Here is a 14,814-nt window from a genome sequence, read left to right as displayed (position 1 = left end):
CCAGGTGGGGGGTGGCCTCTTCTCCCAGGCAACCAGCAATAGAACAAGGGGACACAGTCTAAAGTTGTGGCAGGGGAGGTCTAGGCTGGATGTTAGGAGGAAGTTCTGCACAGACAGAGTGATTGGCATTGGAATGGGCTGCCCAGGGAGGTGGTGGAGGCACCGTCCCTGGAGGTGTTCAAGAAAAGCCTGGCTGAGGCACTCGGTGCCATGGTGTAGTTGACTGGACAGGGCTGGGTGCTAGGTTGGACTGGATGATCTTGGAGGTCTCTTCCAACCTGCTTGATTCTATGATCAATCACAAGTTAGGTTCTTAAAGAATTTGAGGCTCCTCAGTCCAAGAGATCCAAGTTTGCTTTATTATATTTGTTACTCTGCAGATCTGTCTCTTACTACTTGATTTTTCTTTTTCTGAGGTAGACAAATGGTAGGAAGTCCTGGAGTCAGTTGAATGGACTTGGTGAAGTTTAGTATTCCAGAAGGCAGTCCTGCTCCTCAGACAGCACAGTTGCAGTGACTGGAAGGAATAATAAAGCGTTCGTACTGAAATCAATCCAGCAGTTATTTAGCCAATACCTGCAGCAAATTTGGCATATTAAAGACTCCTCAGTGCCAGCTGATGAAATCATTTCCAGCCACTTTTCTTCCAGCACACCGATAACTGCTCCTCCTTCGTGTGTTTGGCATGGTGGTTGCTGTGGAACTACTAAAAACAGTAAAACGTGTTCCCACTAGGTGTTTTCAGTTTACAAACTAAAAAGTGGTGGTAAAATGGGTGGCAGGGAACTAAGATGCCCCAAAGTCTTAATTTTGGGGGTTGGACAGGTAGAAATTAATTTCCAGCCCTAGCAAGAGCGGCAGAGCTGGAGCTGGGCTCTAGTTTGTGAGGTTTGGCCTGGGTCTGCTGTGGTTTATTTTTAAGATCAGTGTGCAGGCTGTGCAAGCACAAGCAGAGAGCAGGGAGGGGAAGTCTGATCACCATGAGTACACACAGGCACATGGAAGGAATGTGAGCTGATTGAAAAGCGTGTTTTTTCTCTGCAAGCCATACATCTACTGTATATTATCACAGCTAACACTTCATGTATTTGAAATGAGGGGAGCTTACCAATTACAAGTTATTTTTCTTACCTCCCCCTTGTCCATTTCTCATCTTTATCTATTTCTTTGTTTGGTGGTTGGGTTGTTTGGGGGTTTTGTTTTCCAGTTTCACTGTGGCTTTCTCCCACTTAAATTCCTTTTCCTCTGTGAGGCTGGGTAATGGATAACATAGAATCATAGAATTGACCAGGATGGAAGAGACCTCCAAGATCATCCAGTCCAACCTAGCACCCAGCCCTATTCAGTCAACTAGACTATGGCACTAAGTGCCTCATCCAGGATTTTGTTGAACACCTCCAGGGACAGTGACTCCACCACCTCCCTGGGCAGCCCATTCCAATGCCAATCACTCTCTCTGCCAACAACTCCCTCCTAACATCCAGCCTAGACCTCCCTCAGCGCAGGAAACTGTGTCCTCTTCTGTTGCTGGTTGCCTGGGAGAAGAGACCAACCCCACCTGGCCACAGCCTCCCTTCAGGTAGTTGTAGATGGCAGTGAGGTCTGCCCTGAGCCTCCTCTTCTGCAGGGTGCACACCCCCAGCTCCCTCAGCCTCTCCTCATAGGGTTTGTGTTCCAGGCCTTTCACCAGCCTTGTTGCCCTTCTCTGGACACGTTCCAGCAGGGTCAGCACGATGGTTGCCACATTAGAAGTGTGCATGTGCGTGCCCGTGCACATGGAAAAGCCTCCTGAGATAACTGGCCGTAGCCCATCTGTGGATCAGCCTGCAAATAAGCAGTGCTTCAGATGGCAACCAGCCACACTGAAGCAGCAGCCTCAGTCTCCACGAGGAGACTCTTCAAAGTGCACAAAGTTGAGTGCATTAATGTGTGGCTGTGGCTCAGTCATCTTTTTTCCTGATTGAAGGTTCTGTGTAAGCATACATACAAAACATAACTCACCCCTTTTTAAAAGAGAGCTAAAAAAAAACCAACCCAGAAGAAAACATCTGCTCTTACTGCACTCTAATGCAAGCTGTGATTAAACAGAAATCCAAAGTAAGATCTTAGCTTGGAAAACAAAACGAAAACCAACCTGATTCTTGCCATAAAACCTGGCAACACCATTAAGTTCGGGTCAGTCGAAGAGAATGTGCCTGGAGAAACAGGGATGCCCTTAGGGACTCTGCAAACCTAAATATTAGACAATTCCCATCTGGTGATCAGCTTAGGAACCAAAGGAAGTGTAGAAATTTGCTGGCAAACTCTTCAAAACTGCTGTGTGCATTGAAAAGCCATTAGCAGGGAGGTTGTGTTCTGCCTGATAGTGTTTGTGTTACAGCTGCTGCGAAAGCTTGGTACCACCCAGTTCAGCAGCGGGACCTTAGCGAATCGAAGTGGGAAGGAGATGTCACCTCTAAGGCAGTTACATCCGAGAGAGGGTTCAGCACCTGGCTTACTTCTGGTAGTCAGTTTGAGCTGATGGTCCTGAGGATAAATCATCTGAAACACAACGAGGGCTTCCTGTGTTGTGCTGGAGTCCTGTGTTTGCTTGGCCCTGATGTGATGGTGCAGGTGCAGGCATGGGGGCCGCACGGGCACGTTCGAGCCGACACAGGAGTTCTCTGCAGTAGCAAATGTTTTCTGGATGTGCTGAAAAATGCAGCCTGTCATTTCTGCAGCCTTCTTCCTCAAGGGTTTGGCAGGCATCACAGGGTGCTTGAGCAAGGCGGTTAGCTGAGGACAGAGTGCTTTGCTAGCCTCACTGACACGGATGAGCTTTCTAAATGTAGTGATCTTCTAACTTGAGTGACGCTTGTGGGGCAGACTGCAGGGTCTAAGGAAAGCTTACCATAGAATCTTAGAATACCAGGTTGGAAGGGACCTCAAGGATCATCTGGTCCAACCTTTCTTGGCAAAAAAGTACAGTCTAGAAAAAATGGCTCCAGTGCCTTGTCCAAAGCAGTCTTAAATGTGTCCAGTCTTGGGGACTCCACTCCCTGGGGAGATCATTCCAATGGCTGATTGTTCTTCCTGTGGAAAATGCTCCTTTTGTGTCCAAGAGAATTGTCTCAGAAGCAATGTACCCGTTACCCCTTGTCTTTTCCATCTAACTCCTTGTTAAAAAGGAGTCTACATCTTCTTTCTCACCACCCTTTAAATACTGCAACATGGTGGTAAGGTCTCCCCTATCCCCTAAGTTTTCTTTAACTTAGTGAGCTTGGGAGCAGTGTAACATCTGCTGTTGTCTCAAGGTGGAACACAGCACCTTTGAGCCAGCTGGTGTTGTATACCTTTCCACCAAACCTTGCAGGGAAATTCTGCTGCATCTCACCAGGTTTCAGGTTTGCCACACAGCAGCAACAACCACCTTTAATTTCTCCCTGTTTTCTTTCTCTTCATCCTTAAGCAAAGCCCTAGCTTTCCAGCTCCCAGAAACCAAGTGTGGGGCCTTCTTTTTTTCCATAGGAATTTGAGAGAGATCACAGAAACATTCTGGTTGGAAAAGACCCTCAGGACCACCAAATCCAACCAATAACCCTGCTCTATAAGGTTCACCCTAAACCATACACCTAGGCACCGCATCCAAATGACTTTTAAACACATCCAGGGTCAGTGACTCAACCAGCTCCCTAGGCAGCTCATTCCAATGCCTGACCACTCTTGCTGGGAATATTTTTTTCCTAATGTCTAGTCTAAACCTACCCAGTTGCACTTTGAGGCCATTCCCTCTTGTTCTAATTACCTGTGAGAAGAGACCAGCAGCAGCCTCTCCACAATGTCCGTTCAGGTAGCTGTAGACTTCAGCCTCCTCTTTTTCAGACTAACCATCCCCAGCTTCTTCAGTCATAGATAAATCATAAGATTTATTCTCCAGGCCTTTCCCCAGTTTTGTTGCCCTCTTCTGCACTCACTCCAGCATCTCAGCATCCTCCCTCTTGTACTGAGGTGCCCAAAACTGAACACAATACTTGAGATGAACCTGTTCCCTTTAAGAAGGCAAGAAAGATTCTTGAGGAAGCAATAAAAGAAGCTGTGTTTTGTACAACAAAAAGCATAAATTGATGTCTTTTCAGAAAAGTCTCCCAGAGCTCAAATTGATGAGTTTGCAAGCACTTGTCTCATTTCGTTTTGAGGAGGCCCTGTTAGCTGTGCAGGAGACAGGAGATCATCCAAAGGAACCTCAGCAGGATCAGGGAGCAGAGAATTCAGAAGGCAACAGCTACCAAATCCCGCAGGGTGTGGGGGATGTGTTGAAGAGTGTTTTCAGTGCCTTGGCATGTCCCCACAAGTTCTTGAAAATAGTGATATTCAAGCACAGAATCAGATCCTTCTGCTCAACTAGAGCTGAGAGCTCCAAATACGCAGGCAGCATCTTCCTGTCTTGACTCCTTTACTGTTGGCTTATGTCAGGAAGTCTCTGCAAGGAGATCATTGAAGGATTGGGCCAGGAATTCACAGTTGCCTTTGGATGACTATTCAGAAAACTGCTTGGCATTTGCTGTGGTAGTCTGCATCTCAGCCAGGATTTTTAAGAAGTTGCAAGTGGTTAATAAATAATTTCCCTAGCGGCCTGGGAAGTTAGATTTTGTCAATTTGCTTTTGCTAAGGGTAGAAGTTTTGTTCCTCACACTTTAAACAAGGACTGCACAAGCCCTGTTATAGTCAGAGCAGGAATCCTGTCTTGTACACTGACTTGCCCCCAGGTTTTCTAGAGAGGTAAAGCATCTCATAGATGGATAGAAGTCTACCCATGAGTAGCCTCACTTGTTCTTTACTTGGCTGTAGCATAAATGATAGTGACAGAATGTGCCTGGTGGTGCCTTTAATGAAAGAGTTACTGGGTGGGATATGAAAAAGCAATGTGAAAGTGGCTGCAGCCTGAGTTACTGCTTTGCAAACTTCTCACCATGTATTTCCATATAAACACGTGTCAATCCATTTCTTTTTTATGGAGCTTCAAGTGAATTCCAAGTGAAGCCCTGGACAATGGGTGCCTTGGCAGGTCTCTGTTTGATCTAAGAGTCTTTCCATATAAATATTCAATGCTCTTCAAAGCGTAGTGGTTTTGGACCTCCACGCATGTAGAATTTACTGCCTACCTCTGTGCTAAGGGCTGACCCAAACAGGGCAGAATTTGAATTCCCTCTAAAATTGACTCCACTAGTTCTGCACATTATTCTCCCTGTCTCCCATTTAGCATGTTAGTCTGCTGACAGTGGAGTACACAGCACTTAGCAGCTGGTTTGTGGAACCATCAGTCAGGAAATTATATGATAAATAGGAGGTAGCCAGGTTTAGTAGCACTTTATTCTGCTTCAGCAGTTTTAGCCTGACTTTGGAAAAGTCATCATGTGGTTTTTCTTAGGGGTTGCAACAGGAGATGGCTACAGTACAGTAACTTATTGCACATTCACTTGAGTTATGATGTTCACCAGCTGCATTGCTCATGTGTAAATAATAAACTGTGAGATGGATAATTAGGTTGGGGTTTGATACGCAGCTCTGCTCCGCTTGGCGCAGGGCTGACAAGAGACAGTTCCCTGTACCATGATGGAGTACGGCTGTTGCCCAGATGGAAACTGCAAACAAGATGCAGACAAGGTATACAAAGGAGCTTAATGGGAGAGGACTCTTGGAGATTTTTATCCCACGTACTAAATTCAGCTTGTTGGTGCTTACCATTGCAAAAGGCATTTCATACTCATTTTCCATTTCCCAGGTGGAGGAGGCTGAATGATTGCATTCAGGAGGGCTAAATGGAGTTTTGGTGCATAAATGTTGGAAGTTCTGGGTAGATGCTCAGGCTAGATGAGGATGGGATGGGGAGAAGACTCAGCATCCTTAGTGGGATTGCTTGCCACAGCTGGGTGGAGTCCTTCCTGTCTGACATGAATAAAGGTGACAAAGGCTCCATGGTCTCACCTGTGCTCTCCAGAGCAGGAGGTCAGAGAAGGACTTCTCTGTGCATCTGTGACAGTGTGAGTGACTTCCCTCTTTGCTGAAAACACAGTAGCAGAGCTTTTATGGTAGAATACCAGACTTCTGCTTTAAACCCCCTTCCCTTCTGCGTATGCTCCTGCAGTCAAACACCGGCAAAGAAGGGAACAAAGCAAGCAGGGAGATGTGCTAGAACACACTTCCTGTGCCCCTTTTTCCTTTCTCCCCTTTGGTGGCTGGTGAGTAAATGTGTTTTCAGAGGTGGCAGCAAGTGTCCTCCACTCATGATGACAGTGTGTTCACAGGGGTACCTGGTCATCTGCGACCCGACGCTACTCCTGCTGAAGCCCAGGAGCGCTCACCCTGGGGAGCGAAGCTTATAACAGATTGCCTGCCAAGCTCCAGTAGGTGCTGCAGAACTGGAATGAAAGCAACCATGAATTTGAGCTCCCAGTAGTAAGCCACAATTATTTTTCATGTGTAGTGTCTGAGCCCTGAGTCAGTAAATGGCAGAAATGTGCTGTGGCTGATCACATGCTGGTGATGTGTCACAAAATCAAACCATGAAACTGGACAGGCTGTGTCAGATGTTTCCAGATTTTCCTGAAAACTAGGGCTATTTCCTCAGAATGTAGGCAATTTCTCCTGTATCCCCTCTGTTTATTCCCTCAAGGTCATGAAGTTTGTTCCTCTAGTTCTTTCTCTTGCTTCAAAACTTACTGATGAACTAATCCAACTTTGGACAAACACCAAGGGGGATTTTTTTCCCCCTAACCATCTCTAGTTGGCTTGCAGGAGCTACTTTCACAGATAACATAATCTAAGGGCAGGATTACATTTTCCTGAGCAGGGAAGGCAGGAAACACAAAGAGGAGATACTTTCAAGAGTCAGCAGGCTAAACAAAAATAGGCTTCATTTTACTGCCAGTGCATAATTAAAGTTTTCTGTCTTTGTAGAAGCATTTTAGTAAATCCATGACATGACCTAATGTCTGTACTTCTCAGCTTCTGGTGTTGGATAAACACATGACTTCATCCAGAGTGCCAGTTAGCTAATGATCGGATAGGGTCGGTTTGTCATATGGTACTCAGCATCTCCTTTAGATTGTGGACATTTGGGAGGTGGCAGGGGGCACAGAGCAGGCAGTCTCCTCCCTCAGGCACACAAATCTCACTGGTGGGCTATGTGGATCTGTGGTCTGTGTGTGTTGTGTCTTTCAAAGGTGGGAGGCAATCTGCTGACGAAGTGTTGGGGAGCTTTGGGCAGGCTTGTGCTCGGCCACGTTGAGCAGAGTCCATCTCTTTGTCACACTCTCTTCTAACAGGCTCTCTAGGGCTGTCTGGGAACAGTAGGGAATGGGAGCTTAAGCAGAGGAGCTTACTACAGTAGTGGGGTGCCTGTGTCTCCAGCCCCGAGGACAAAGCAAGCACCCTTTGCCTTTTACAAGCAGTGTCTGAAGTGAGTCTGTCTTCAGGCACGTTCCTCTAGAGGCAGACCCACCGTCAGCATGACCCAGCTAGGCATCTCCAATGTTGCCTTTCCCAGTCGCAGTTCCCTTTTCTCTCCCTTGTCTGATGTGCTTGAGATAGAAAGCAAAACTGATCTGAGAAATTACTGTTCCAGGATTGTGTGTACATCTCTGAAGACAGACTTTCTATGTTGTGTTCTGTTCTCAACTTAAGCTTTTTTGTCCCAGGATGATGTTTTTTCCTTGTTTTAATAAAAGGTAAACAAATCAGGAATGCTTACGAAAGGCTTGATAATCCTTTTGATCTGGCACTTCATCTAAGGACACACAGTTATTTATTAAAGACTTCTTTATGTCCCTTTCCATTTCAGCTCTAAAAAGAGAATATTAACATTAGTAAATACATATTCATGTAAACACTGTGGGCTAAACTCTCCTCTCAGACAGACCTGACTGCCTGCAGCAGGGAAGGGGAGTGCAACCTGTGAGTCATAGCACTGCTGACACAGGCTTTTCAATTTCTGTTCCATCTCTCTGAATGTTGTTTTTGAAGAGTTGTTGGCGATACTCAGATGCGGGAACCTCGCTTGTTTCTTTCAGATCCGCCTCACCTCTTCCCAGCATTCCACCCTCCTGTACCAATTGATGCGAGACATCATGAGGGACGCTACCATTACGAACCATCTCCCATTCCTCCTCTGCATGTGTGAGTATTGAGTGTTTCCCCTTTTCTCCAGCTGCCTGAAGAACGGGTGGGTACAGGAACCCTTGCAGTGCCTAAAGCCATGCACCTGGCACACTCTGCCAGCCTTGCTGGAGAGCAGGATTTACTTTTGGAAAGCATCATGGTTATCTGTTCGTGAAGCAAAACCCAGGCTGCTGTTACAGTAAGTGCCTGGCAAGTGTTACCTGTGTGCTTTGCTGACATTCATTCTGTGTACTGTTCTTCTAGGTTAAAAAGTGTTGAACCTTGTAAAATATATATTTGGTCTGTATCAGGCTTGTGATCCTTCACAGCTAGAACTTCACAGGCTCACAGGATATTAGGTGTTGGAAGGGACCCAAGTTGAGCATTGAGTCCAACCACCCTGCCAGAGCAAGACCATAGCACAGATCACAGAGGAATGCATCCAGGCAGTCCTTGAAAGTCTCCAGGGAAGGAGACTTCACAGCCTCTCTGGGGAGCCTGTGCCAGTGCTCTGTGACCCTTACAGTAAAGAAGTTCCCCCTTGTGTTGAGGTGAAACCTCCTGTCCTGCAACTTCCACCCATTGCTCCTTGTCCTATCCCAGGGAGCAAGTGATCCTTTCCTCTCATGCCAAAGTTGCTTGGTTGTTTTGGTTTGGTTTTTTTTTCAGTGACTGCTATGAAGCATAATGAAATTTTTAGTAAATTTTTGTAGTCCCTGATGTGTGCATGCACAGGCAATCAGTTGATTGATGGCAGTGTCACCCAAACAAAATGGCAAATGTGATAGAGCACATGGTTTACACAAAGATAAAAGAAATGAATACCAGTGATAACGTGCATTAGAAAAGGGTGGTAGTGCTGAAATCCTGTAGAAAGAAATATTATCTTACTCTGTATGGGGAGACAGATATCAGCTTTGCAGAATAAAAACAGTTGTGTCCATAAAACTGCTATATAGCACTGAAAATGGAGCCAAGAAGCAAGGCTTGGTACTTGGCTAAAAGGCTTGATATATACATTTAATCATATCTGCTAATCACCTCTCATACTGAGAAAATACAACAAGAAAAGCACAAGTAATACTTTGAAGAATAATGTGAGTTGTTTAGATGGCAGATTGCTTTGCTATGGCTATTAGTTACAGCTGTGTAATTACATATATGCAGAAGAAAAATGGAGTTGTTTTAAAACAAGTCCTCCTCTGTGAGCAGAATTAATTGATATTAACAGTCCTAACTACCTGCCCAAGTACACACACAATATTTTACTAACATTTTTTTTGGGTCAGTCTTCTATTACTGAATTGTAATTTCAGAGCAGATTTGCCTGGAGGTAAGTAATAAATCTGTGTTGCAGTCTTCTTGGGCATTAGAGGAAAAGTGGGTATTTATAGAAAGAGAGAATACAGAAACCTGTGATTTATTCCTCAGAGTTGTTCTAACGCATCACTATTTACACCACAGTCAACCATATCATCAAATATACCCAAATGCATTCTGACAGTTGCTGCTAAATAACCCCTGTAAGCTGAAGGTGGCAGGCTCAGACAGAGTCATTAAGTGGTCATCCTAGAGTTTACAGTGTGGTGAATATCCTGCCTGAATGTTTTGTGGGAGCTGGAGGGGGCAATCCTGCTCGTCCTGCTGCTAGTAAGCAATTTGCCTTTGTCTTTGGTACCAGGCAGGTGGGGCAGAGAGGCCCAGAAGTGTTTTAACCTTCATCAGCAGAACACTTTCAGCCAAAACCAGAGTGCCAGCTGTGAGCCTTTGTGGACTCTGGATCCGTGTGCCATGGATCCTGGCGGCACTTTATGTGCTGAACCCTCTCAGAACCAGAGCCCATGAACCCAGCCCATACTGTGACACGCTGCACCTGTGAACAGGGCTTTGGGGTGAGGAGGCCACTGCTCCCCATTTTGGGTAACAGTGGGAAGTGGGGGCTAGCAACCTAGAGGGCTGTAAATGCCAGGATTTCTGTAAGAGCCAGCTTCATGCCTGAATTGATGTTCAGCATTATTTTAAGTCCCTGCTTCCCACTGTACCCCATAGAGCAGCAGTGATTCCTGTAGAGGTTTCTTAGAGATGACAAGATCTTGGCACCATGTGATACAAATGCAGGCAGCTACTCTAGAAATACACTCTGATACCTGCCCAAGCTTTAAACTCACCATTTCCTTCACTCTGGCTCTTTATTTTTCCCGTAACTTCTGTTGATTCTTCTGCTAATTTGCTTTGTGCTGCCATAGGAGTGATGAGCTGTGGTGAACCCTTGGAGCCACTGTGGTCAGTGTTATTAAATGTAAATACCCAATTAAGCAGCTTAAAAAAATTGCCTGCCAAACTCGGCAGATTCTTTGTATGTGTTAAGGGGTTTTGTGCTTTTGCAGTTTCATAGAATCAGTCAGGGTTGGAAGGGACCACAGGGATCAGCCAGTTCCAACCCCCCTGCCATGGGCAGGGACACCCTACGCTAGAGCAAGCTGGCCACAGCCTCCTCCAGCCTGACCTTAAACACCTCCAGGGACGGGGCCTCAACCACCTCCTTGGGCAGCCCATTCCAGCCTCTCACCACTCTCATGCTGATCAACTTCCTCCTCATGTCCAGTTTGAACCTACCCACCTTCAGCTTTGCTCCATTGCCCCTAGTGCTGTCACTCCGTGATATCCTGAAAAGTCCTTCCCTAGATGTTTTGTAGGCCTCCTTCAGATACTGAAAGGCCACAATAAGGTCACCTCAGAGCCTCCTCTTCTGCAGACTGAACAGCCCCAACTCTTTCAGTCTGTCCTCCTAAGAGAGGTGCTCCAGCCCTCTGATCAACCCAGTGGCCCTTCACTGGAGTTTTCAGGAGTGCATTTTATTGTACGTGTGAGGTGGCCACCCAGCAGTTTTCTTGCAAGTGCTACAGGAGTTGGTGTGGGTATCGCTTAGGGAGCGTTAGATTTGGGCTTATTTGTGCCTTTGTTGAACTGCTGTCCTAACAACCAGTAACACACACACACACACACAAAAAGGAAACAGAAAGAAAAGGGTATGAGCAGTTACTGGAGAATCTAAGAGTAAAAAGCAAGAACAGCAGTCAGGATGTAAATGTTTACTCACAGCTTCATCAATGACTTCATTGTATGACTGATTTTCTCCTTACCTTCATAATGCTCTCAAATGTGTGTGGAATGTGAATTAAAAAAAGGTGGGAGGGGGCAAAAAAAAGGGCAAAATTCCAGTTTTCTAGGCTCCTAGAAATGTGTTCCAGAACCTGTCAAGCCTTAGTAGAATTGGTTTAGGTCTAGTAGGAGTGCAGAAATATGTAGAGTGTGCCTTGTCTGCATGATGGCTACAAAGTGTGCACACGATTTTGAATGATGGACATGTGTAAAGGAATTGAAAAAGGAAGAGACATTTTTGAGGTGTTGCAGGACTCATATACTTGCAGCTCTAAAAAACATATATGTATATTTGTAATATATATATATATATACAGTATATATATAGTGTGTGTATATATATTATATATATATGTATATACATATATATATTTATATCTAGAATTCTTCTTCTAGTTTAATTGCTGATGAGTACAACTGCTGTATCCCAAATTTCAGCCTGGAGCCATATTTTATAATTTGAGTTATAAACCCCTAAAAGAAGGGGTTTTGTTTATGATGGAATTGCTGACAGATGCTTATGTATAGTAGGACTAGCAGGCATTGCTGTAATTATGCTATCGTATCCTATCATTAAAGATTTCAATTGAAAGAGGTTTATAAATTGCTCTTCCTCTTAGATAAACCACCCTACATTAAGGCATCAACGATATGTGCAGAATTAAATTAAAATCTCATAAAATGAAATATGTTCTGTATTAGCTGTTTGACACTTAATTTGCCTCTGAATGAGTAGAGGAAATCACAAATTAACCTGCCTTTGTTTTTCCAGCCATGGCTTATTAGGTGTTAGAACAACTGCAATTACAGGCCAATAATAACCCCCAACCCTTATGAATATGTACTGAAATGTGTCACTTCGTGTTACCAAAACCTGTTTGTTAGGGCTGTGTTGTTATCCTGGAATTTCTACAGTAAAACTTTATACTTGAGGGAAGGTGTCTGAAACTGCAGTTGATTTTTAGCAGTGTAATGGGAGCCGGAGCTTGTGGTTTACTTGTTCGTTTTTTGTTGTTTGGTTTGTTGTTTGTTTGGGGTTTTTTTTGTTGGTTGGCTGGTTTGTTTTGTTTCGTTTTCCAAATTCAATGCATGAATCTTAGTTTTTAAACAAATATTCCAGTAAATTTTAATTCAGTTTTGGCACTTTTCATTCAATGGAAATTACTTGTTAAATATCCTATGGTTAAAACATACCAAAAGAAAGCATAGCTACTTCTTGCTTTGATTTTTTTTCCTTCATTGCTTTTCCCTAGCTCTTTCTTCATTTTCAGTTTTGATCTCTAAAGTGAAGTACTAAAAGAGAAACTGAAACTGAGCTCTGTTTCTTATCCTTGACATTTGCTAGGCTATTGAGTACAGTGTGATTCCTTCTTCGGTTGGTGTGCAGTGATTCAAAATCACGCTGCTATCGAGGGTATTTATTTGAACATAAGCAAATACTTTGAGAGTGCTACTTCTTTACTCCTCAAGAACCAAATAACAGATTTACTATCAACTAATTCTTCCAGTTGCCTGATGTCTTTGTTGGCAGTGGCTTTATTGGAATGAGAGTTGTTAGCAGTGAGCAGAGGAAGATTAAGTGTCTCAGCTGTTTTTATGACAGTGCAAGTGTAAATAACTTTATAGTTCCAGAACTTGTAAAATATGACTTAGCCAAGCTGAGAGTTTTTATTTATTAAACCAAGCAAACAACCCCTTTAAAAAACTCTTTAGAGGCAAATTTAACTGCAGCAGTTTGGGAAGCTACCAGTCTTGGTCATTCATTCATTACCACACTTTTACTGAAGTGCAGTAATAGGTTGTTCCAAATCTGTTTCATTTAAAAATTGTGTTGGACAGCCTTTAAAAGTGTCCTAACTTGGTATTTCCAGGCACTGCCAATGTGGCTGTGAAGGAAGCATACTGCAGAGGTAGAGCAGGGGGCGACTACCAGGTGACAGTAACAGGAATGGCTCCAAGGTGGTGGCCTGTGCACATTTCAGAGCAGTAAATGCATGCCTTGGGGGAGGCCAGTAGGAAGTTAAAGTTTATTTAATGCTACTACAAGATGACAAAACATGCGTTCATTTGGTCCTTATCTCTCTTCCTGTTGCCATCCTGTTTCAGGTTAGCTTTGGTCTGTGAGTAAGGGAGCATGAGCAGGTAAATCTGATGGAAAGTGCATTGGTGTTATCCACATGCTTACTGCCAGGGGGAGGCTGCCCTTGCAAGGAGGAAGCTGCAAGGTAAAGCTGCTGTCTTGTAGCTTCCTTGGATCAGTGGTCCTCCAGGCTTTTCCTCACCGCTGCCTGAAGCCAGTGTCATCTGAGTTTGGCAGCCTTATGCACCAAAGCAATGCTGATGCCTGCCAGGAGTGCCACCAGCAAGTATTCTAACTGAATGCACTGGTGCTAAGGCAAAGCAGGTGTTTCATTGGCAGCCAGCTTCAAGTTGATACAAAGAGAAATCTGCTCCTTAGATATGTTATTGCACATCTTTCTTATACAGGTATCATTTACACCAGGGTGAAAAGGAAAGGATGCTTGGGCCCAGATGCCAGACTTTCATCGGCATTTGATTTTGGGCTGCACAGCACAATGAGGGGAGTCCAGATGTGAGAAACTGTTGTCTTTGCAGAATATCCTTCACTGAGAGAAACTGTTTACTCTGTGTTCCATAGGACATTTAGGTTTTCCCAGCCCCTCTTGGCACTTTTCATTCTTAAGCTTTTATTTATCTTTTAAGAAATTTAGCATTTAAACCCCTGAAATCTTTTACCTGCTGCTTTACCCTAAGCTAGAGACTTGGCAAGGAGTCTGTCAGCTTGTCAGAGCACTCACTGATCCTTTCACAGTGGGAAGGAGTGCCCCTCTCAGTGTGAAAAACACCACTCCTTCAATTGGCTTTAATTGCTTTAAGACTTTGGAACGGGTTTTATGGTTTAGCCAGGAGCCATTGAAGAAGAAAGACTGGGGAGCCCTTGAGACATGAAAAGATGACTGTAGTTAGAGCTTTCCAAAATCATCCATGAAAGTATTCTCTGTACGTAGGGAGAAATCTCCTACTAGATTGGAAGCAACACCCCTAGAAAACTGCCCCTGGAAGTGAAGTGCAGCATTGGGAGTAAGCAGCTGCTAATAGCCTGGAGGATTTTAACAGCAAGTCTCTGAGAAGGAAGCAGCATGGTCTGGTGACTGGTTAAGGTTGCTGAGAGTTTGTTCTGCGCCATGGATACGCCTGTTGCAGGCTCTGCAAGCAACGTGCAGGGCTCTTTTCTTGGTCGCGGAGCAGCGCGGCTGTGGCGATTCACACAAGTGAAGGAGCAGGGCCAGATGCCTGCACGTAAACTTGAGCAGAGGATTTTCATTCAGTGCCAAACCTTTTACAAAGCAGGGAAGAGGAAGCCTGAGTCTAGACCAGAGCTGTGAGCACTCACCCGGTGTGTAACATTGCATCATTTTAAACAGTGATTCAGTGTTTTGTTTAGCTGTTGGCACTTGTTTAGTAATATTTACCTTAAGACTTGCAGATCATAAA

General features: G+C 44.6%; 1 protein-coding gene across 7 annotated transcripts in view; it reads left to right on the top strand.

The window, feature by feature from the left end:
• GLI3 (GLI family zinc finger 3) overlaps positions 1–14,814 on the top strand; it is a 257,010-nt gene that overhangs the window by 141,173 nt on the left and 101,023 nt on the right. For all 7 annotated transcript variants that reach the window (XM_064169911.1, XM_064169912.1, XM_064169907.1 and 4 more), the window contains one exon: positions 8,049–8,154. In XM_064169911.1, coding sequence (XP_064025981.1) covers positions 8,049–8,154 — 106 coding nt within the window. The remainder of the gene's footprint in view (positions 1–8,048; positions 8,155–14,814) is intronic.

This window comes from Pogoniulus pusillus, chromosome 32 (genome assembly GCF_015220805.1).
Source record: "Pogoniulus pusillus isolate bPogPus1 chromosome 32, bPogPus1.pri, whole genome shotgun sequence".
NCBI classification, from domain to species: Eukaryota; Metazoa; Chordata; class Aves; order Piciformes; family Lybiidae; genus Pogoniulus; species Pogoniulus pusillus.
This window is presented reverse-complemented; position numbering and strand designations above follow the sequence as displayed.